At 41.6% G+C, this 25,612-nt stretch overlaps 1 protein-coding gene across 1 annotated transcript in view; it reads left to right on the forward strand.

Moving 5' to 3' along the window:
* Nucleotides 1-2,548: 2,548 nt before the first annotated feature.
* Nucleotides 2,549-25,612, forward strand: part of OSBPL5 (oxysterol binding protein like 5) — a 61,113-nt gene continuing 38,049 nt past the window's right edge. Inside the window, exons 1-9 of the mRNA XM_040410647.1 lie at nucleotides 2,549-2,684; nucleotides 4,370-4,443; nucleotides 12,164-12,244; nucleotides 13,946-14,047; nucleotides 16,893-17,096; nucleotides 17,400-17,484; nucleotides 18,027-18,198; nucleotides 20,533-20,719; nucleotides 21,200-21,384. Coding sequence (XP_040266581.1) covers nucleotides 2,549-2,684; nucleotides 4,370-4,443; nucleotides 12,164-12,244; nucleotides 13,946-14,047; nucleotides 16,893-17,096; nucleotides 17,400-17,484; nucleotides 18,027-18,198; nucleotides 20,533-20,719; nucleotides 21,200-21,384 — 1,226 coding nt within the window. The remainder of the gene's footprint in view (nucleotides 2,685-4,369; nucleotides 4,444-12,163; nucleotides 12,245-13,945; nucleotides 14,048-16,892; nucleotides 17,097-17,399; nucleotides 17,485-18,026; nucleotides 18,199-20,532; nucleotides 20,720-21,199; nucleotides 21,385-25,612) is intronic.

Consider the following 25,612-nt stretch of genomic DNA (forward strand, 5'->3'; position numbering starts at 1 on the left):
GCTGGGGCTGGTATTGTAGCTTAGTTCCATTGAAGTTAATGGACCTGAACTGCAATATCTCACACAACCTGTGGACAGGTGGGGCACCGATTCTGGAAGAAAGCAGCCATTTTATCTAATCCTAGATAATCTCTTTTAGGTGCTGGGGCATCATAGAAAGAGGTCCTCCTGCTATTAGCTAGAGCCAAGAGCTGCTGCAAACAGCTACTATGGGAGACCTATTCGTCTGGCCATGATAGGCTATGTGTCATAAATGTGGTCATTGTTTCAGACCCTTTTGTATAAGGATATGTTCACATGTAGCAGATTTGTTACAGATTTTTTTCCCCACAGATTTGCCTCAATATGTCTCAGACATCACAAATAATGACATGTTTACTAGAACTAGAACTGACAAGCTTGCACTCAGTGTTTGGTGCCTTTTACTAATATAGATGAATCACTAAATATGGCATCCATGCTGCTCCCCCTCCACTTAGGTCTATGTAGGATCGATGCTGATCCCCTGCCCTGTGTCTCACATCCTCCTGCAGCCATTTACTGGGCCAGTGCACACAGCGCAATTATTTCACCTCACTGACTATGTAGGTTACATGTTTCTATGTAACAGAACCTGTCTGGAGCAGATTGACAGAAAAGGCTGCCTAATAAGTGTGACGTTATATAACCACCTCCTAACAGGTGGCACCATAAACGTCTGTGCTGTGGACAGGCCAAAGAAAGTAGATCTAGATAAAAACAATACTATAAATTCTATGCTTTAATTCAATGAGTACCTGCAGATCTATCTATCTATCTCTCTCATATCTATCTATCTATATCTAGGTACAGGATAAGTAATGTATGTACACAGTGACTGTACCAGCAGAATAGTGAGTGCAGCTCTGGAGTATAATACAGGATGTAACTCAGGATCAGTACAGGATAAGTAATGTATGTACACAGTGACTGCACCAGCAGAATAGTGAGTGCAGCTCTGGAGTATAATACAGGATGTAACTCGGGATCAGTACAGGATAAGTAATGTATGTACACAGTGACTCCACCAGCAGAATAGTGAGTGCAGCTCTGGAGTATAATACAGGATGTAACTCAGGATCAGTACAGGATAAGTAATGTATGTACACAGTGACTGCACCAGCAGAATAGTGAGTGCAGCTCTGGAGTATAATACAGGATGTAACTCAGGATCAGTACAGGATAAGTAATGTATGTACACACAGTGACTGCACCAGCAGAATAGTGAGTGCAGCTCTGGAGTATAATACAGGATGTAACTCGGGATCAGTACAGGATAAGTAATGTATGTACACAGTGACTCCACCAGCAGAATAGTGAGTGCCGCTCTGGAGTATAATACAGGATGTAACTCAGGATCACTAAAAGACTCTTAACAATGTGACTCTTTAAGTAAAGTATATATAATTACTTGGATGAGAATATTTTCTTATACTGTGTATATGTGTGTGTATATATATAATTTTTGCCAAATAGCTGTAAATCTTCACGTAGAGGATGTAATTTATGAAAAAAACAATTATGACTCATTCAAAAAATTTCTCAGCAAGAAAACTTTCACCCATGATGCACCTCCAGTACAACTAACTTACAAGACAGCGGCCAATGACGCTGGTGCCTGTGTCCTGACACCCACACATTCCCACAGGTCAGTGAGAGATCAATGTCTGTCGGCTCCTCACAGCCCCCTTCTGACCATCTCTGACTACTCTGTACTGCATGGGCGCCAACTGAATTCCCGAGGTTTCGTTAAAAAAGCAGCTTCTACTTAGGGTCTAAATTTAGAGGCTTTTTCTAAGCAATAATCTGGTGCCAGCGGAGCCGTGCATCATTTATATTAGTCATAGGGGAAATGTGGATTGTTACTATATTCAGTAAGTGTTGGGCCTAAGTGTTCTGAGCTGCAAATGGCAAATATTCTCCAGAACACTATAATCATAGATTACATGTTGACAGCTGCAATTAAAAGCTCTGAAGGTTGAGCCTGAAGGCTGAGTCTGATGTAGATGGAATATAGTGCCTCTATATAAGGAGGATGCAGGTCATTTTACATACACTACCATATTTTCTGAAAAAATGTTTACTTTTCTTTTTTCTGTTACATTCCAGTTTATTTTATTTGAAGGCAAAACATGTGGTGCTTCCTGTAAACCATAAGCAATCAGGCCTGTTACTGTTGATGGCTTAATTTTAATTCTAACTATACCGTAGCTTGTGCAGATAATATATCCTACAGTGCTGCCTTTGATCTCACAGATTAAAACCGTGAAGATTTATCAGTTTGGGAAAATTCAAGTAACTCAGAATATTTGATAATCTGGCACCTTGGTAGTTCTGTGCTTTCCAGATAATCAGCGTTTTATTGTGATAAATTGAATCCCTTGAGGGCCCTATAAGTATTGCAGTATATGTGGAGGCAGTGGCAGAATATTGTCTATAGGCTTCATGTGGTTAATAGCGATCTTTTGGGTGAAAACACTGCAATAAATCCCCGACTCTATATTTTCAGAAAACCTCTCCGGCGCACAACATGAAGGAGGAGAATTTCCTTCGGCGCAGATTTTCCTTGTGTCCAGCCGCCATTACTCCTCAGAAGGTTGACAATAACAAGCTGGGGCGAAACTTGTCGCTTGGAGCTGATAATGATATGAACGCGCTTAATACAGGTGAGTATTGTGCTGTTACCGGGGTGCTCTAGTAATAATGGGTCCTCCAGATATAAGGATTCATTAGTCTACAAGAGCAATGTAGAAGACAACCAATAAAGTTTATTATTATGCTACTTATAGATCTTAAAGGGGTTATCCAATGATTAGTGTAAAAAATGAAAATCTGATATCATATATAGTACATGACAGTCTAACAAACGTACAACCAGCCCTGTATCTCACATGGATCCAGAGAGCTCCCCATTCATTACTCCAATTGCGCTGTTAGATTTATTTCAAGCTGTCCGCCTAGGGGGCATGTCCTTTCTACTGCAGCTGGTGGCAGATGAAGGATGAAACTACTGAGCATGCGCTTCCATCTCAGTGATGGTGATGAGCGCGAATATTCGAAAAGCAAATTTTTATCGCAGATATCGGCACTTATATTTAGAATATAGTGCTATATATTCGTAATGAAGAATATTCGTTGTTTTTTTGTTTTCTTTTTTAACACAGTACACATCAGGTGATCACCCCTCCCTTCTTCTAGCTTGTGGGCCAATGAGAAGGCTTTGTCACAGCTTAGCAACATCCCTAGCAACCAATAGGAAAGTTGCCTACCCCTTACTATATAAGAACCTCCCCAGCAGCTATTTTCTAAAGTTTATTGAAGTTATAAAACTTGTTGTGTTCCGTGTCCGTTGTTCCGTTTTCCGTGATTTTCTGCGGACCCATTGACTTTCAATGGGTCCGTTGAAAACTCGGATAATGCACCGTTTGTCATCCGCGTCCGTGATCCGTGTTTCCAGTCCGTCAAAAAAATATGACCTGTCCTATTTTTTTTTTACGGACAACGATTCAACGGTTCCGTTTTTTTCCTATCATTTGCAAGGGAAACTTGACTTAGATTTTTTTTCACTTTACTTCATGTCTGGTGATCCTCCAAAAATCAAGGAAGTCACACGGAAACAAAAACGGAAAAGGGATCACGGAACAACGGAACCCCGTTTTGCGGACTGTGAAAAAATACTGTCGTGTGCATGAGGCCTTAGTCGGAGATAGTCAGTGTAGGTTAGATAGTGATATAGTGTAGCTGATCCGGTGCAGGCTGTTGGGCAGTGTGATAGGTTCTGCTGTCTATACATACTTGCTACAGATATAGCGCTGTGATGTCACAAGTTGCACGTATTGCGAAAAAATATGCGCATCATTAATTGCCGACAATTGGCAAGCGCCAATATATTGGAGCACTCTATCTGCATATAAATATTCTAATATTCTAATGTTCGGTCGTGCCAACCATTTTCTCCAGTCTCAGGAAACTTACACCAGCTTGAAAAATGTAGCATAAGTGACCCACGGTGGTATTTAGAGCGCATTACACGAATAATACATTGCCGATTTTCACAATCAAGAATATAATCTCGAATTTGCGAATATATGACGAATATTATACAAAATATTCGCGAAATATCGATAATTTCGAATATTGCCCCTGCCGCTCATCACTACTCAGTGAGCAGGAGAGAGAAATTAGAAAAAGAGAAACATACATAACTCAGTGCGTATATAACATTTTCTGTTACAACAGTATTCAGATCCAGGTGCTGGTTTGAAAAAATGTAGAATATTTTTAATGAGATAACCCCTTTAATGTACTAGTACTGGTGTGAGGTTCATGTTCTTTTATTGCTCCTCTGCAGGAAAAGATACAGAACATAACAGTCTATCAATTGTGGGGGATGAAGCTCCGCTGAGTCCAAATGCTGCTAGTAAGGTACCAGATATGTCTTATGATTAATGTATATGGTTGACTTATACACAGGAGGCATCCTGATATAGTTAATATCTACCTAAGGAACCCTGTGTCTCATAACTCAGTGCCTCTTGTTTCCTAGAGAGTTTATAATTTTGATGCAAGTTAAGAACCTAAGATTAGGAATCCGGAAGCGCTTTTCTTGACACCCTCCTATCTCATGTACCACCTTTCAATCACATATTTTCCCTGTCTACCCCCCTATAATGCCAGAAATACACACACAGTATTTTCTGCTACATGAATTTCAATTTTATAAGACTTATAAGTTTCCACACCTAAATTGATAGCTTTGGCATGACGATAATCCCACTGGATCCCAAAGGATATGTATTACCCAGCTGGGCAAGTGTTCAGTCCCAAATGGGTTAAAAAAAAGCATAGAAGCCACCCATGGGACTCAACTAAATCCAAAGTGGTAAACATTGACTCCCTAGTATATTGCTCCTTCCCCCCTGTGTTCAAAAGATTTAGGGGGTCATTTACGAACAATGGGGGAATTTATCAGGAGGGAAATATTTGAAGTCAGTTTCGCTTGAGTCTGCGATGTGCTTTATGCCACATTTATCAAATGTCACAAGTAGTTTGATAAATCTGTCTTATCGTTAAACCTACCACTTTTGTCCAGTTTTCTTTCTCCACCCACCTCTTGGAGTGAGGCTGCGACTTAAAAAAAAAAAAAGGCTGGAATCTGGAGTGAAAATCATTACCACAGCTAACCACACTTACATTATAAAACTGGAGGGGGTAGTGTAGAAATGCAAAAAGCCCTATTTTGCGACTTGACGCCGGAATTCTGGAATGATAAATCGCACGGACAGTTTTACATGGTGGTGGGAACCAAGTAGGGGTTACGGCTTAGGCAAAGGTCCAATCATTTCTGCCTGAAAACAGGTGTAAAAAAGGAGTAAAAACCACTCCTGTCAGGGGCTGGAACTGCCGGAGTTGTACCTAATTTATGATGAGGTCCATGCCTTGTCATAAATAACGGGGATTCTCCGCCAGTGCAGGGAGGAAACAAAGACTGGCGCAAAAAGCTGGTCTTTGTAAATGATCCCCTTAGTTTCCTATACCTGGTGTCTCTGTGGAAAAAGAGTTATCATCTCTCTAAACAATTCATTTTTTTTGTGAAAAAATGTCAGAAACCTTGTGTCATAGACTTTTAAAATGCCACCAAATACAGCTTCAAGTGGCATTTCTACGCCACCCTTGCCACGTTCCGAGAAAAGGCAGTGGCAAGAGCGGTCGGGGGTGGGGCCAGTGGGACTGTCTGTTTTTACACCAGCTTTCTGGCATAAATGAACACTGAAATCTACAGCAGCTGCCATAGATCTCCATTTAGGCACACGGACTGCTTTGAGGATGTGCCCGCACCTTGCCATAAATGAAGCTTATGTTCTGGCAATGCAGGGGATACCACACAGCGGTCTTGATAAATCTCCCCCATAGACTAATGATCACTTACCTGTTCCATGCACCAGTGAATGTCATTCTTTCTTTTGCACTTACACCGGTCACAAGGGAGTTTCTAAGTTTTAAAGGGGACTTCCAGTTTAGAGGGAGGCTGCATTTCTTCTGGTGGCATGGCACCTCTCATAACTGGAGATTTACCTTTTAGAATAGGGATCTACAGGTGTCGGATACAATAAATATACATTCACTTTCTACTGCACCTCCGCTTTCCGGTGTTGTTTCTCTAGAAATTAATATGATGTCACGTGACCACACCAACCATTTTCCGCTGTGAAAGATTTCTCCAAAAGATATGCAGTGAAAGTGTGAGATGAGATTTGGTGACAGACGTCTATTGAGTTTATTATTTTTATATTTTAAAGGGTTTTATAAGAATAGAAGGAAGATGTCTGCTTTTTTCCTCCATAAACAGTGCCACTCATTGGCCGGATCTGGTTTTGCAGCTCCGTTTCATTCAGGAGACTAGCGGACACAATCCAAGGGTGTTGCTACAAAAAAGCAGACCCCATCCATCCCACCTCATACTGCCCTTTTAAGCCCACGGAAGCCTAGTGTATGAAATGTGTAATTATTTTTCCTTGAAAACACCACCATGGGCTTTATCTGGTATTTGAGGAAATGACCTTAAGCTGCAATACCAGCCAATGTTTCAGGCCCTTTACAGACCCGTTAAATTAAATCTGGAAACCCTTTAACTGCTTACATTATTACTGATATAAGTGCAGCCCAGTAAAGCTCACTGCCTCCTCTATATCCTGGCAACTGACATACACAAAATGTCCTCCCAAATCTTGAGTGAGCGACACGCTGAGGAGCTGTTGCTGTGAGTCAGGGTCCAGCCTCAGACCCGGAGACTGCAGCAGAATCTGTTCTAGCACTGGGATAAATAATTCACGTCAGCGGCTCTGCAGTAAACATACTGCATATAACACAGCGCCATACCCATGCATTATTCATACTGACAACCTCCATCCTGGGAAATATGCTAATTACCCAGATTGTCAATAAACGCTACATAGCATTATTATTACGCTTTATTCATAAGGATAAAACATCGATAGCTGTGGTGAGGCTGGCACAATTCTCATATTCCAGAGGCATCGCCTGTCTCTGTATCATGAATGCATATTTTCTGATTTCACTTTATCATCTTCTCTTTTATGTCTGGAAAGCTGAATGTGCTATGGCGTAAATGGATTGTCCCAAGATATAGACGAATCCTCTGTCCATAGGATAGGTGAATGATCAGTGGGGGTCCAGAAGGGAGCGATGACCGAGCATGCGAGCTGCTGCTCCTTTTATTTCTTATGGGACTGCCGAAGAGAAGCCAAGTACTGCACTCGACTATCCCATAGATTTGAATGGAGCAGCTGTGTGCATGTTCGTGAAGCCCATTCTAACATTAGGACCTCTATTAGGACCTATGCTGTGGACAGGGTTAAAGAGGACCTTTCACTACTCTGCAAACTAAAAACTAACTATATCAGTGGGCAGAGCGGCGCCCAGGGGTCCCCCTGCACTTACTAGTATGTCTGGGCGCCGCTCCGTTCGCCCGGTATAGGCTCCGGTGTCTGCGCTCCCTCTGACTGATTTTTTGTATGAGGCGTGTCCCTTGCTGCAGCGCTGGCCAATCGCAGCGCACAGCTCATAGCCTGGCTATGAGCTGTGCGCTGCGATTGGCCAGCGCTGCAGCAAGGGACACGCCTCATACAAGAAATCACTCCAGTACAACAGAGTGAGCGCAGACACCAGAGCCTATACTGGGCGAACGGAGCGGCGCAGGGGGACCCCTGAGCGCCGCTCTGCCCACTGATATAGTTAGTTTTTAGTTTGTAGAGTAGTGAAAGGTCCTCTTTAAGTTTTAATATTGGGGCAATATTTTTACTCTTTTGGCTCCCCACATGGCATACCGTCCCATTAACAGGAATCTGTCACCTCATTTTGGACTATTATCTAGAGTAGTACATTAGTAGTACTGGAGATAAGGAGTCTAGATCACTGTTTTTTATTTTCCTACTGGATCCAGTTCCCCTGCTGACACTGAAATACACAGTCAGGACTGCTGTGCTCTGCTAACGTAATGGAGAGGACTCGTGTGCATGCCGGGCAGTCCTGACACTAATAGAAACTAGTATATAGCGAAGAAGGATCGGCACTCATTTTCGTGACTATATAACGAGATAATAAGCATAATAACATCATCAGTGACTAGTTTCTGTTCAAGGTTTGAGCTGAAACTAGTCACTGATCATGCCATTATGCAGTGGCGTACATAGAGAAGTAAGGGCCCCATAGCAAGGATCAAACCAGGTCCACCACACAGGACAGAAGGGTTTCCGCCTAAACCCCTTTCAATGACCCTTTGGCCATTTTTCCCCACTGCCTCATTTGCTATAAGTTGTTCCTTTAGAGGGTAGAGTCCTGACCAAGTTTTCACCTCCAGTAGAAGAGGAGATAATCCCAACTAGGACTGGGCCCCCTCTTGCCCTGGGCCCCATAGCAGTCGCCTGGTCTGCCGCTATGGTAGTTACGCCCCTGCCATTATACATTGAATAAACGTCTTTTCATATAGGCAAGAAAGTGAGTGCCGGTCCTTCTTCGCTATATACTAGTGGGACGCCATCCCTGGACGTGTGCACCACGTGGAAACCGCAGTACTGGAAATTAGTGATCTACTACACGTGTATTACTGTAGATAATAGTCCAATATCGGGGTGACGGATTCCCTTTAAAGACTAGATGATGTGCCCACGTGCATATGAATTGAATACCTATAAGGAACATGCACATAATAGAGGAAAACTTTCTGCTCCGGACCCCCACCCCACAAGACATTCATTTCAATTTGCACCATGTAATACTACATTTTTCCTGCAGAGGTCGCTACAGAGAAATAGAGTAGCTGTAAGTGGCTTCTCTTGGTGAAAACCGCTGATTGCTAGAGGTTTAAAAATGCCAACCTTATGATCACTGGGGTGGCTTCATTTTCATATGAGGTTATCCACCCCTTTAAGGGTCATCTGCCCCAATATAGTGTATATGTGGGAAGTCTCTTCTTTTTTTCATTACTTACTATATGTAGTTTATAATCATTCTGCCCTTACTGTAATGGAAATCGACTCTCCATTCACTCATTGCCTGCTCTTCTTGTAGAAGCTAATGTGAACAAGCAAAGCTGCAGTGTAGAGCATGGAGGGGGGAGATAATTTAGAGGGATTAAAGAGACAGGAGGTGCAGTTCAGCCTATGTCGGCATCCATTACAGAGGCTAAACCAGCTGTGAGTGAGATGTGACATCATGCAGCTTAAAAGGCAAGTTCTGTATGATCCAACAGACCTGTATTTAAAGCTTTGGGTGTGATTAGACACAGGGATGGCCAACTGGCAGCTCTCCAGCTGTTGTAAAACTACAACTCCCACTATGCCCTGCTGAAGGCAGTGTGAGCATGCTGGGAGTTGTAGTTTTGCAACAGCTGGAGAGCCTCAGGTTGGCCATCCTTGGACTAGAGTATAAAACACTATGCAAGGTAACTTAATCTGCAAACTGCCACCTGATTGTAAACCATGTGTGACGGGAGATGGGACTTGGCCCCGTGCAGCATATACATTGATTAATCCCCTGCCGTATTGTAGCGTCTTTTATAGATTGCCCTGAAAAGGAGCTGCAACGTGGAGCATTTTCTGCTGAGAGAAGCAGGAACATTTGTATAATATTCCCCGGTGACATTTAACCAGCAGGGATGTGTCACACTTAATTTCTTTAGTCCTGTTGAGAACAGCAGAATCCTCAGGCTGAGCAGCTAAATCAGGAGGAGGCCGCGCTCCATACGAGCCAAGATTCACAATACTAATGCTGCACTAATGGACACGAGGTCCTGAGGTACCCGTTACCCCTTCTTGGCATAGACAATTGATATCTATAGTGCTGGAACAAAATCTTCCAGATTATTTTCCTCTGTTATAAAAACAGTGCCCCCTACTGCTCAGGGGGAGAAGGCCAAGTCTGTGGTAATGCCTAAATCATCAGATTCTCATTCTATTGGGGTTCACTTGGGCTATAAGCAGCAATTACCCAATAAACGTGCACATCATACAGTACGTACTCATCATTACGTAATAGAAATCACCTCTTCATACACACTTTACGGATGAGCTCCTATCGCAACTATTGCTGTGTATGGCAGTATTATCTGGGCACTGTGTGCTGATGTTATTTCATACCTTCCAACGTTTTGGACACTTTTTGGACACCATTCTAGAGAGCGATGCGGTTCCCAGAAGTGGGACCGACGTCTATCAGGTATTATTGTCTTACCCTGTCAATATGCCTTAACCACGATGGGAATACATTGTATGGATGTAATATTTTTTGCACTGTATGGCAGTAGTAATTGAACACTGTATAGCTCTAGTTTGTGGCCCTCTATGGGATGCTTGTTGAGCACTACATGGTGGTTTTATTTGAGCACTGTATGGCTGTGTTATTTTGGCTCTGTAAAGTGCTGTTACTTATGTACTCTATGACTGTGTTATTGTGGCGCCATATGGTGGAGGTGTGTGGGCTTCCTATGGATTGACGGTGTGGGCTGTGCTCAATGGCATTATCTAAAGCTAAATATACTGTGAACACTCACATGGGGCTCATTCTCACTGATCTTCCAGCAGCTCTTAGCACTTTTTAAAAAGTGTGTGGCGCTTGATGGAAGGGATGGGCCTCATGACCCAACAGAGTTATAATAATTTCTGCCATAAAGCTGTATTATCTCCTAGCTGCATTAGATTTCAGTGCTTATTAATTTGTGGCATTTTTAAACCGAACACGTTTACAGAGAGATGTTAGGCCGGGTTCTCATCCCTGTTTTATCTCACGTTGAACGTATGCAAAAAATGTATAAGTTAAATGGATGCCACAGACGAATGCCATATAGTTCCACTGTAACAAAAAAAGAAAAAAAAAAGGATACATTAATGTATATGTTAAACGTATGGCAAAAATGTGATGTGGGCCCAGCCTAACTCCAGTTTTATTTTACACCACCTCCCTACTTACAGTATGTGCAAATAATAAACATGCTAACTAGGCCCACTTTTCCCCCACTTCCACAGTAGGGAGTGCATTGTAAAATCACAAAAAGTTGCAAACTTTTGTGTAAAAAATGGTGTGCAGCAAAATATATGACTTTTTCCCGCTAGAATTCTGGCACAAACGAATTCGCCCCTAATCTTGCAACAAGCAAACAACGGCCTTACCTCTGAATAGAAATGAGAATAAACCTGCAGTAATAATGTCAGAACAGATTTTATTTTTAGTTATTACTTTCGGATCCTGTGTCCTTTTAATGTCGGAGAAACTCTTTGAAGAGATTTGGGCAATTTGTACGATTACTTCATGTGGATGAAACTGCGACAAAGAGAAATAATTTCCAGTAGATTTCGGGTTATGCTGTAAACATAAAAGTGATTATTATTAGCTCTGCTGATGATGGCTGTTTAATCAGCTCCACACTGGGGCCGAGGAGTGTCTGGAGCCCAACACCTGGGGCCACATGTACCACCGTTTAGCTATGGCCTGGATGTCTTAATTTGCAAGAAGAAACACATTGTGCTGAACTGCAGAAAAGGCAAATATTATTTTCTGTTATACAGTACTTGGGTCTTTCTGTAATTTAGAACCTCTTACCTAGGATGTTCCCATTCACTCGGCAAGCAGAGAGATCATGGGTGTAGCTAAAGGCTCATGGGCCCTGGTGCAAGGGCTCAGCTTGGGCCCCCCTTCCTCTGTGCTTTGTGGCCAGGGAAGCACATAGCCTTGATGCAAAAATTGAAACAGAAACCACCCACATGCCAAATTTTTGACCTAACCCATTTCCTCCAGCCAGAGGTGTAACTTGACCAACATGCACTTTCTATAACACTGGTATTTTCTTATGCGGCACAAGGGTCTTTGGGCCCCCTCCGGCTCCTGGGCCCAGTAGCGACTGCTACCTCTGCACCCTATAGCTACGCCCCTGAGAGAGATCATGAAATTGTGTAGGAAAACCAAAACAGCACCGTATATTAAAAAATTGCACACTTTTTCATTACCTAGACATTCCTGCAAATATAAGGAAGGCATTAATCCAGAGTCAGAATCCCCGGATAAGATCATAATTGAAGATGTAATAATTTACTGTAATGTTGTAACGTAATGTCCAACCCATGTCTTCTAGACTGATATTAAACTCTGCAATGGGACAGACAAGGAATGCTTGTCACCCACATGCAAGTCGGCCAAGATGGACACCCTCAAGGTAAGAGGCTTCATGTAGCAATGATCCGCTATAATGTGTTGGAAATGACCCGCAGTGTCCTGTAATATCTGCCTGTAATGATGCTGTAGAACATCTGAGGGTTCAGCCTCGTGGTGGATGAGATTAGGACATAGGGCTTCATGCTGGGAGAAGCTAATAGGTTTCTTGGACACCTACCTGATTGTGAGAAGAAGAAAAGCTTCAGGATAATCTCACGTCTTACATTAGGGCTGAGAGTCATTCAACTACGTTGGATCTTAATAGAGAAGCCGCTGGGCAGTATCACAGTATTGTCCTCCAGATTATCTATTACTTAAGCTTTCTTCTCGTTTTATTAAAAATGATTTATCCACCTGCAATATATAATTATATCTGCAAAACTGGCAAACGTTAAAGTGAATGTGTACTCTATTTAATCTGCACGTAGCTATAATTCTAAGATGATTAATTTCACAATATATTTTTTATATCAGATGGAACTTTATTTTCTGATACAGAGCTCCAAATCTCCTACAAAGATGGATAAACGCTAACTGATTCTTGGTTCTTGTAGTATCACGGTCGGCGTGACTATCACATACGTGACACAGAGGGAGGGAACAAGGAAGGCCCTGCCCAAGTGAGAGGGAAGGTGGTGACCCCTGACTCACCTAGTGGCTGGCACCTGGCTGCCCTGACGTCCCTAGACGGGTTCCTCACCCGTACGCCGATCACGTGCCTAAAGCCCTGGCTTTCCCTAAGCTGAGCCCTAGATAGTGAACAGGGCGGTGGAAACACTAGTCCGCACCACTAGCTCTAAAGGGAAACACCAAGGGAAGGACAGACAATACAAACTTAACATATAATCCCAGGTGGGCGACAACAGGAGACAACAAGAAGCCCAACAGGGATCCGGAGGGTAGCACTCTGGAACGACAACCAGGATTCACAACTCCAGTGGGTCAGTATAGATGTCCAGGCAGGAAGCTCTATAACTGGCAACTAGAGAAGAGTGAGGGGAGAATATAAGGAGGTTGGGAGTGGCAGACAAGAAACAGCTGAGGAGGAGAAGCTACGGATCCCTGATTGAGACAAAAAGGATAGCAAGGCAAACACAGAAAACAATCACTAAGAAACAACGTGATCTTTAGATATAGAGCGCGCAGCCACCCGCTGCGACCTCCTGACCCCGGGTATAACGGAGTCAGACGTGGCTCTTGATACCCTCGTGACATGTAGTCATTATCTATACAATGAACTCAATAAAACCGTATTTTATAACCTTCTGGGCTCCCTCTAGTTGTGGCTGAAGGCAGCAAGAATTCAATGTCTATACAGCCGATTCAGAGCTATAATTCAGAAAAAAACAGCGCTCTGTCTGCTAAAAAAATAGATTTTAAAAAATTGATTAGCACAGGATGTTGGCAACATGGTGATAAAGTTGGAAACTCACTTTAAAGGGATAATTGCAAAATAATTGTATCTGATGCTAGACATACAAGTAAGTTGATCACGTGTCTCCATGGTCACAGACTAAAAACATGCCCTGTGTAGTCTGATTCTGCGGTCATATGTTACTCCATTCTCACCTCTTCTTGATACTTTGGAAGGGAGTAACACATGAATGCAAATTTCAGTTTTAATACAGTGCCGCCTGGAGGTCATACCCCAGACTGCAAATGTTGTCTAGGATCAATATTTCTCTTTTCTATTTTTACACAGGTGCAGAAAAAGAATTATAGGCAGGAGAAGAAGAGAGCCACTAAACAGCTCTTCAGTGCCCTGAAAGACCCCAGCGTGGTGATTGTGGCTGACTGGCTGAAGGTAATTGAGAAGGAACTTGTCCATAAATCCTGTAATGTTCCTTTAAGGTGTCTACAATACAAATAATAACATAACATTATTGCTTGTCTTTATGCTCTTTTGTGGGTGGAATGAAATGTACACAAAAGATAGTAGAAAGTAATTACTTCAAATCTGGTACCTACATACAGTATCACAGGTATGATAACAGCAATAATCTCTTAAACCAGGCTGTCAGTCAACACCATAGTAGTTCTATTCTTGTACATAGGAGCAGTATTATAGTAGTTATATTCTTGTACATAGGAGCAGTATTATAGTAGTTATATTCCTGTACATAGGAGCAGTATTATAGTAGTTATATTCCTGTACATAGGAGCAGTATTATAGTAGTTATATTCTTGTACATAGGAGGCAGTATTATAGTAGTTATATTCTTGTACATAGGAGCAGTATTATAGTAGTTATATTCTTGTTCATAGGAGGCAGTATTATAGTAATTATATTCTTGTACATAGGAGGCAGTATTATAGTAGTTATATCCTTGTACATAGGAGCAGTATTATAGTAGTTCTATTCTTGTACATAGGAGCAGTATTATAGTAGTTATATTCTTGTACATAGGAGCAGTATTATAGTAGTTCTATTCTTGTACATAGGAGCAGTATTATAGTAGTTATATTCTTGTACATAGGAGGCAGTATTATAGTAGTTATATTCTGGTAAATAGTAGCAGTATTATAGTAGTTATATTCTTGTACATAGGAGCAGTATTATAGTAGTTATATTCTTGTACATAGGAACAGTATTATAGTAGATATATTCTTGTACATAGGGGCAGTATTATAGTAGTTATATTCTTGTACATAGGAGCAGTATTATAGTAGTTATATTCTTGTACATAGGAGCAGTATTATAGTAGTTATATTCTTGTACATAGGAGCAGTATTATAGCAGTTATATTCTTCTACATAGGAGCAGTATTATAGTAGTTATATTCCTGTACATAGGAGCAATATTATAGTAGTTATATTCCTGTACATAGGAGCAGTATTATAGTAGTTATATTCTTGTACATTGGAGGCAGTATTATAGTAGTTATATTCCTGTACATAAGAGGCAGTATTATAGTAGATATATTCTTGTACATAGGAGCAGTATTATAGTAGTTATATTCTTGTACATAGGAGCAGTATTATAGTAGTTATATTCCTGTACATAGGAGCAGTATTATAGTAGTTATATTCTTGTACATAGGAACTCTTCCAGTAAGATCCTCAGGCCTGAACCTAACACGCCAAGCTTATTTTAGTGAACCTAAAACAGAGTGTCTTTGGTGGTCCTAAGAGACCACTAGTCATTTTTCCTTAAATAAATTTACCCTGTTATTGAAGATTATTATGCTTTAGCTACATGTAGTTTACAATCATTCTGTCCTTATTATAATGGAAATTAATGCAGCAGCCAAAGGCCCTGATGAGATTGCCATAGAACCCAAATAGCGTAGAGAAATTCCAGCAACCGCAAGAGTTTTCAAAAGCTTATGCTTTTTATTGCATCATAAGGTATACATACAATCTCAGGACGCGTTTTGGCCTGTCCAGCCTTCATCAGCTAATAAACGATTAGTTGATGAAGGCTGGACAGGCCGAAACACGTCCTGAGATTGTATACCTAATCATGCAATAAAAAAACATTTGCCTTTGAAACATTTATTCTTGTGCATAGGAGCAGTATTATAGTAGTTATATTCCTGTACATAGGAGCAGTATTATAGTAGTTATATTCCTGTACAATGGAGGCAGTATTATAGTAGTTATATTCTTGTACATAGGAGCAGTATCATAGTAGTTATATTCTTGTACATAGGAAGCAGTATTATAGTAGTTATATTCTTGTACATAGGAGGCAGTATTATAGTAGTTATATTCTTGTACATAGGGGGTCAGTATTATAGTAGTTATATTCTTGTACATAGGAGCAGTATCATAGTAGTTATATTCCTGTACATAGGAGCAGTATTATAGTAGTTGTATTCTTGTACATAGGAGCAGTATTATAGTAGTTATATTCTTGTACATAAGAGCAGTATTATAGTAGTTATATTCTTGTACATAAGAGCAGTATTATAGTAGTTATATTCCTGTACATAGGAGCAGTATTATAGTAGTTATATTCTGGTTCATAGGAGGCAGTATTATAGTAGTTATATTCTTGTACATAGGAGCAGTATTATAGTAGTTATACTCTTGTACATAGGAGCAGTATTATAGTAGTTATATTCTTGTACATAGGAGGCAGTATTATAGTAGTTATATTCTTGTACATAGGAGCAGTATTATAGTAGTTATATTCTTGTACATAGGGGGTCAGTATTATAGTAGTTATATTCTTGTACATAGGAGGCAGTATTATAGTAGTTATATTCCTGTACATAGGAGCAGTATTATAGTAGTTATATTCTTGTACATAAGAGCAGTATTATAATAGTTATATTCTTGTACATAGGAGCAGTATTATAGTAGATAAATTCTTGTACATAGGAGCAGTATTATAGGAGTTATATTCTTGTACATAGGGGCAGTATTATAGTAGTTATATTCTTGTACATAGGAGGCAGTATTATAGTAGTTATATTCTTGTACATATGAGCAGTATTATAGTAGTTATATTCTTGTATATAGTAGTAGTATTATAGTAGCTATTTTCTTGTACATACAGTAGTAGGCAGTATTATAGTAGTTATATTCTTGTACATAGGAGCAGTATTATAGTAGTTATATTCTTGTACATAAGGCCGTTATTATGGCTCACTGTATTCCAGGATTGCAGCATTCTTCCTTTGTGTTATTCTTGGCTGTTTCAGATTCGCGGCACATTGAAGAGCTGGACTAAGCTGTGGTGTGTTCTGAAGCCGGGACTGCTACTCATATACAAAACACCAAAGATCGGGCAGTGGGTGGGAACATTAATGCTTCATTCCTGCGAGCTGATTGAGAGACCCACTAAGAAAGACGGCTTTTGTTTTAAACTTTATCATCCGCTGGATCAGTCCATTTGGGCCGTTAGGGTAAATATTTTGACTTGACAAATACCAGAATTATAATAAACTGGAAAGGCACTGAGGTTTATTACTTGGCTATATGCAGTAATTATAGAGAGGGTTGGAGGTTACACCCCTCCCAGGTTCCTAGTGAAGGGGTCCAATGGCCAACGTGATCCATTGGATAACAGTGTAAATATCAGTAGAACGCCCTTGCTGGTATTGGCATGGGTGCCCTGAGGCTTGATTTTGCATAATTATAATAACTTTTCTATAGTTGCTCCTTAAATACAAAGTCAGAATACTGACTGTATGATTCTTGCTTTTCAGGGCCCTAAAGGTGAAAATGTTGGATCCATTACTCTACCTCTTCCCAGCAGCTACTTAATATTCAGGGCAGCTTCTGAATCTGATGGTAAGATCAAATATTTTAAGAGATTAATTGCCCATATAATTACATTCCATAAATTTGTATCTGTCAGGATTTATCAGCAATCTGAGTTTTATAGGGTATGCTTGATTGTCCCACAAAGTCTTGTGCTGGAGGAGAGATGTTTGGACGCAATACATTTTTACCCGCTCAGTCCTTTGTCTGACTGGATGTGTCTAGGAGCAGGTTTTCTACCTTTACCCATAGCAATAACAGGCATGTGTGGGGTTTTGGTGGAGTTGGACAACTTAGACTGAACAGCCTAAATCTGATCACATACATGAGATACAGTCACCAGACCCTGCCAGAGTTGATGGGATTTGCCAGCAAGCTAATGTCTATGTTCTGCCATTATCATTGGTTTATCTGTAGATCCCATCAAAATTGGCTTAATTTTGGCAAACAATTAGATCTTTGGTCAGATTTAGTGTCTGGGTACTCCTTGTCCTGTTTTGATGTGTGGAATTCTATTATTACTAGTCATTATCCTTTCTGAGACTTCTGCCCTCCTGCTTCTTGTGTTTTAGGGCGCTGTTGGATGGACGCTCTTGAACTGGCTCTTCGGTGCTCCAGTCTCTTCAAGATTAATCTTCCCAAGCAAGGAAAGGAAGGAGACATCATAACCCCACCTGATGTGACCCATAATGGGCTGTACACATTACTGCAGGCATCTACCTTCTCTGAGCAGGAACTCTTCCAGTAAGATCCTCAGGCCTGAACCTAACACAGAGAGTCTTTGGGGATCCTAAGAGACCACTAGTCATTTTTCCTTAAATAAGTTTCCCCTGTTATTGAGGCTTATTATGATGATGATGATGTATAGTCTTGTGTACACGCAGTCTTACCCTTAGGGCCTCGATGCGCTTAGCTGGCTAATTCAACAAGGGAGGAAAAATAAGAAGGCATGACACTTGCCATGGGCCACAAAGGCCTAGAGAATAAGGCACCTATTCCAGAGACCAATTTCCTAGCACTTATCAAATGGAGAATCAAGAAAAAGGGAGGGAACGTAGGGGGATCTCAAGGTTCAAAGGGTTCGGACGAGACATAGAGAATGTGAAGAGAACAAAATTAATAAACTTGAGGAAAAGGTATCTTAAAAAAAGAAAAGGACATTACCAACCGTGAATTTATAGACTAAGATTTAGGAAAACCCCCAAAATTATATGAATCAAAAATAAGTATTATATAGGAAGTTCAAACGCCTGTTTGAAAAGTGAGGTTTTCAATGCACGTCTGAATAAGAGAAGACTGGGAATCATTTTCAGGGCCATTATGCTTTAGCTACATGTAGTTTACAATCATTCTGTCCTTAAATCAATGCAGCAGCCAAAGGCCCTGATGAGACTGCCCTAGAACCCCAATAGCATAGATAAATTCCAGCAAACGCGAGATGTTTCAAAAGCTTATGCTTTTTATTGCATGATAAGGTATACAATCTCAGGACGCGTTTTGGCCTGTCCAGCCTTTATCAACTAATAAACGATTAGTTGATGAAGGCTGGACGGGCCGAAACGGGTCCTGAGATTGTATACCTCCAATGCAATAAAAAACATTAGGCTTTGAAACATCTTTCATTTGCCAGGATTTCTCTATTTTGTGTTACTGGAGTTCCTACTTTCCCGCAGCAATGCATTCGAGGATCATTTGCTGACCAGACCTGACCCATCTATAGACATCTGTACTAATAGACATTGTAGCTAAGGGCTCTTTCACACCTGCGTTGTTGTCTTCCGGCATAGAGTTCCGTCGTCGGGGCTCTATGCCGGAAGAATCCTGATCAGGATTATCCTAATGCATTCTGAATGGAGAGAAATCCGTTCAGGATGCATCAGGATGTCTTCAGTTCCGGAACGGAACGTTTTTTGGCCGGAGAAAATACCGCAGCATGCTGCGCTTTTTGCTCCGGCCAAAAATCCGGAACACTTGCCGCAAGGCCGGATCCGGAATTAATGCCCATTGAAAGGCATTGATCCGGATCCGGCCTTAAGCTAAACGTCGTTTTGGCGCATTGCCGCATCCGACATTTAGCTTTTTCAGAGTGGTTACCATGGCTGCCGGGACGCTAAAGTCCTGGCAGCCATGGTAAAGTGTAGTGGGGAGCGGGGAGCAGTGTACTTACCGTCCGTGCGGCTCCCCGGGCGCTCCAGAGTGACGTCAGGGCGCCCCAAGCTCATGGATCATGTGATCACATGGATCACGTCATCCATGCGCATGGGGCGCTCTGACGTCATTCTGGAGCGCCCGGGGAGCCGCACGGACTGTAAGTATACTGCTCCCCCGCTCCCCGCTACTACTATGGCAGCCAGGACTTTAATAGCGTCCTGGGTGCCATAGTAACACTGAACGCATTTGGAAGACGGTTCCGTCTTCAAATGCTTTCAGTACACTTGCGTTTTTCCGGATCCGGAGTGTAATTCCGGCAAGTGGAGTACACGCCGGAGCCGGACAACGCAAGTGTGAAAGAGGCCTAAGATGGAGTCAAAAACCAGTGCCCTAAAGTAGCAGAGCTAGAAAGAAACTAATTATCAGTCACAAGAAAATAGATAGAAGGTAACCATTAGTTAAGAGCAGAGACTTCTGTATAATTTTTTAGACCCCAATTATATCTACCCTTTAACTGATCCCATATATTTTTACATACTTACTAATGCACTGTTATTCCACAGAAAGAAGTCTATAAAGAGCTGTCTAGTGGGGTTCTTACACTGCAAGGCTGATTTAGCTGTCTCTGTGCTTGCCTGTGACACACAGAAAAAAATATATATACAGTAACCAAAGTGTTCCTTCTATTACTGTAGGAGCACCGTGGCAAACAGCTCCTCACATCTCAGCCTCCTGGAATGCAACATGAAAGAATGAGATGCTGGGCTTAACTCCAGTAACATCTGAATTCTCATATTATGAATTAAAACCTAAAACTATTATTGCCATCCAAACAACAAGTAACCGGATTAAAGATGGAATATTTACCTGAACATAGAGTGTTAATAATGTGGATTACATTTGATGCTTTGTTGTGTTTTTTTTCAGGCTTCATGAATCTGTGCAAGAAAATGACACCTTGTCTGACAAATCCGAAAGGGACAATATAGAAGAGTCCGAAACCGAGCAGAGTAGAAAAACAAGTGAGAGCGACCAGTCCGAATTACACGGAGAGATCTCTCTAGATAGGGAGGGGACTACATACATGGAGGAACTGTATGAGGAATTTGGAGAGGTATGATGGGACACTCGAAAACCCTAAATATATTTGACATGGTGGAACATCAATCACTCACTTTTAATTGGTGTTAATAAAAAGGCATGTTCCAGGTACCATGAAAATTGCAGCTGGGATGAAACCATAAAAACGATAGTTAGGTTTGGTTCATCATATAACCTACACAAGTAAATCAAGCAGAAGTATAGGGTATGTCCTCTGCAATCCTTTTTTGATTGCTCCAGTGATGTGATGTCCATGTAACGTCACATCAGTGGACCATGGCAGTCATCAGATGATGTCACGTCAGCATAGGGATGAAATATCACAGCGATGGGTACCTGGTGACTCAGGGGGATCAATGGCTCCTCTGCCACACAAGAAGACACTACTGTTATAAATGGCACATGGTAGGGGGCCCTGTTAGAGTTTGCACTGTGTTTTGCACTGTGGCCCTCATAAATGAGCTGATTCTTTGCCTTTCTTCTGTGCTGTTAGATTGGAGAAGCGTCACAGATGGAGACCGTCTCTGATGAAAACAAAAGCTTGATGTGGACGTTACTAAAGCAAATGAGACCCGGCATGGACCTTTCCAGAGTCGTTCTGCCAACGTTCATCCTGGAGCCTCGCTCTTTTCTCAACAAATTGTCGGATTATTACTATCATGCAGACATACTATCACAGTGAGTGCACAACGCTCCTATCACACGAGCAGTAACACGAGCAGCACATGAGCGATCCTTTATCCTCGTACAGTGAAGGAGATCGCTGCATGTAAATGCACGGTCTCCTTCACTGAATGGGCAGCCGACTGTAGGGAAAGAACATTTCCTTCCTGACAATCGGCTGCTCAGTTGGCCCTCGAGCCTAAATCTACAAATGTCATATAAACAGCTGTTCATATCAGGCGTATGTTCACACCTCACACTCTTGTAGCAAAAACAAACCTGGAACACATTATAACCAGGTCTGACATTAGGATGTTCATGCCATTAGATGTCCTAGAAGGACCTACAGAGCTACATGGTCATATTACTAATGTCATGTTGTCATAACACCTCTATAAATATACAGTACTTCTATAACCGCATCAAACTAAACACCATATTTCAAGCCTAAGGCCACATTCTGACATTTAGTTATAGCTGACATTATTCTATATAAAATCCAGAGTCTCTTTCCACTTATCCTGTACTGATCCAGAGCTGCACTCACTGTTCTGCTGGTTAATGACTTATCCTGAGTTACATCCTGTATAGAGATGAGCGAATTTCATATTTTGAAATTCGTTCATGCTTCGCTTGGTGGTAAAAGCAGAATTGCGTTATGGATTCCGTTACCACGGACCATAATGCAATTCTATGACGGAATGCCTTTAGAGGAATTCCGTTATTCATTCTTTTATAATAGAAGTCTAAGGCTGCAAAACGGATCCGTCCTGTATGCAGGGGAGTCCTCTCCTGCATAACGGAAACGGGACGGATCCGTTATGCAGGCCATAAACTTCTATTATGACGGAATGAATAACGGAATGACTCTAAAGGCATTCCGTCATAGAATTGCGTTATGGTCCGTGGTAATGGAATCCATAACGCAATTCTGCATTTATCACCAAATGAAGCGTGAACGAATTTCATAACATGAAATTTGCTCATCTCTAATCCTGTATTATACTCCAGAGCTGCACTCACTAGTCTGCTGGTGGAGTCACTGTGTATATACATTACTTATCCTGTACTCATCCTGAGTTACATCCTGTATTATACTCCAGAGCTGCACTCACTATTCTGCTGGTGGAGTCACTGTGTACATACATTACTTATCCTAGACTGATCCTGAGTTACATCCTGTATTATACTCCAGAGCTGCACTCCCTATTCTGCTAGTGGAGTCACTGTATACATACATTACTTATCCTGTACTAATCCTGAGTTACATCCTGTATTATACTCCAGATCTGCACTCACTGTTCTGCTGGTGCAGTCACTGTATACATACATTACTTATCCTGTACTGTTTCTTAGTTACAGTGAGTGCAGCTCTGGAGTATAATTAGGATCAGTAGAGGGTAAGTAATGTACATACAAAGTGACTCCACCAGCAGAATAGTGAGTGCAGCTCTGGAGTATAATACAGGATGTAACTCAGGATCAGTAATAAAGTATATTTACAATATGACTAGATAGTACCTCAGCATCACCTCTGCAGGACGCAAGTCCTTTAATTATCTGGTATCATCCGGCTTCTGAGATATTGGCTGTATATATCTCCCATCCATTAAAGAGTTGGAGTTTGCTCATTATTTCTTGACCTTATAAAAGATAGAAGGTCAGCTCTCAAAGGCTTGTCTGGATTACATTTTAGCAGTCCATTAGAAGCTGCCTGATGAATAGCAGATGTCTTACTGCATTGTCTTTGGTCTATTTGATTATACTGAGAAGAGTCATTCAATTATGGGCCCATCACCCTGATCAAAAGCAACCACGCTTAGTCACAGTACTAAGACTCGGCAGCACCATGAGAAGTGTCTTCTATTTCTCCACAAAGGGAAATTAGATGCAACAAAACTGCTGCACCGCTATGGGAGGCTTTAGAGTAGCGGGTGTCAGGTGTAACCAACTATGAGCTCTGATGCAGCTATTACATTGGACACTAGCGCCCCCTTTCAGTAAACTGGCATGGTCAATGCCTGACATACAGTGGTGGTAAAAAAAGATGTGCCCCTCCCTTATCTTTCCACATATGCGATAAGGAATTGATTGTTTGATTAGCCAAAGTAGAGCATTACAGTGTATGAACTGATGGTGCAGTTTTATAATAAAATATTTTTCACACAATGCATTCTTACAAATGAAGAACAACTCGACCTTCAAGTAACGATACAACGTACTTTATTGTATTCCCCTGGTGCATGTATTCTCTTAATGACAATCCATCAGACCAATATTTAGTGACAGGATCGTCAGGCAAAAAAAAAAAAACTGGTATAACCAACTTTGCTTAGAGAATTGCTGAGAACAGCGAATCCTCCAGGGGCTTGTCCGCACTTCCATATAAAACATATTTTATTGCACATTTCATAAGAGCCGTGCGGTAATGTGACAAAAATTGCCTGAGAAATTAGGACTTTCCTGAGCAGCCTCCAGCGCTCCTGGCAGGTAAAAAGGATGAGTCTTGCAGTTTTTATGCTTGCCTGGTGAAACAAATGTACTTAAGGTTATATGACTTCTTCATCAGGATCTCTCTCGGGCTCATTTATTTCTTGTTGTAAAAATGTAAAAAAAAAAATTAGTATCACAGTGTGATAGTGAGTCATCAGAAAATGGTGGAAAGGCGCTGAAAAGGCATTTGATAGGGTTGAGTTTTTATGAGACTGGCTCTTCATAAATTCACCCTCCCAGACCCATTTATCCAGACGATTTTCATTTTATGTGGTCAACGACACGCTAGATTCTGGGTTAGGCCTCGTGCACACGACAGTTGTTTTTCTCGGCCTCCGTTCCGTTTTTTTTTGCGGATAGGATGGGGACCCATTAATTTCAATGGGTCAGCAGCAAAAAAATGCTGATAGTTCATCCGTTTGTGTTCCGCGTCCGTTGTCCGTCTTTCCCTTCAGCCCAAAAAATAGTGCATGTCCTACTTTTTTCACATTTGCGGACAAGGATAGGCATTTATTACAAGGGATCTGGGGAAAAAAACGGATCCTCCAAAAAAAAACGGATGCCGCATCCGCTTTTTTTGGCGGACGCACAATTTGCAGACGCAAAAAACAACTGTCTGTGCATGAGGCCTTAATGGTACACTTTCACCTGTCTTTGAGATATCTAATAGACGAGGCTGGGTGCCCTTTGTCTCCGACTCTGTTTATTTTGGAGGCAGAAACTCTGCTCCAATCTATTTGACAGACTACTGAGATTGTGGACATCAAGTATGGCAACAGAGATCTGAAATGCTACACCTTTGGGGATGATTTTCTGTTTCTTATTACCAATCCAAAGACGGGACTGAAAGTGTTAGATGTCAAGTTGCGGAATTTTGGCAGATTCTCAGGCTTTAAAATGAATCCCACCAAGTTGGAATTGTTGAATATCACGTTACCTAAAGATGCAATAACTCAACTGCAAACGCTCTCGCCCTTTCCTTGGATGAAGGGACCTCTAAAATATTTGAGAATACAGATCCCAAGATTCTTAACGGACTTATACTTGAATAACTATGTTCCCCTGTTGAACTCAGTAAAGCGACTCTTACAAACATATGATCTCCCGTTGGATGGGTCCCAAAAATCTACTGAAAGCAAATATACTCCCTAAATTCCTATACACTGTGCAGCTGGTACCAATATACCAACCTTCCAAGTTCTTTACTGAAATTAGACCCACGTTCTCTCACTATATGTGGGGGAGGTGGAGACTTTGCATCACTCACAATATCTTGTTTAGGCGATGCGAGGTGGGGCTGTGCTTACTTAATGCTGGTATGTATTAGAGCTGTTTCACATCTGCGTTAAATCAGATCCGGCAGACCGTTCTGACCTGGAACAGCCTGCCAGATCCATAAATACAGGGCACTACCGTCCGGCCCCACTCACTACAATGGGGACTGGTGCAGATTTGGCCGCTACCCGGCAAATATGCAGAGAGGTGGCCGGATGAAAAAAGCTGCGTGCAGCAGTATTTGTCCGGCTGCTTCTCTGCATATTTGCGGGGATCTCTGCCGGTCACTATTATCTCGGTAGCACCCAGTATTCACGGATCTGGCAGGCTGTTTCCAGCCATAACAGCCTGCTGGATCTGCTTAACACAAATGTGAAACAAGATCAGGCTGTTCAACTAAGCGGATGGCTAGAACTAGTGGAGCCAACTCTTTCTATCTTTGCCTGCCAGATCCTTGTCCCTTTACAGCAGAGGA

Source organism: Bufo bufo, chromosome 10 (assembly GCF_905171765.1).
Source record: "Bufo bufo chromosome 10, aBufBuf1.1, whole genome shotgun sequence".
Classification (NCBI taxonomy): domain Eukaryota; kingdom Metazoa; phylum Chordata; class Amphibia; order Anura; family Bufonidae; genus Bufo; species Bufo bufo.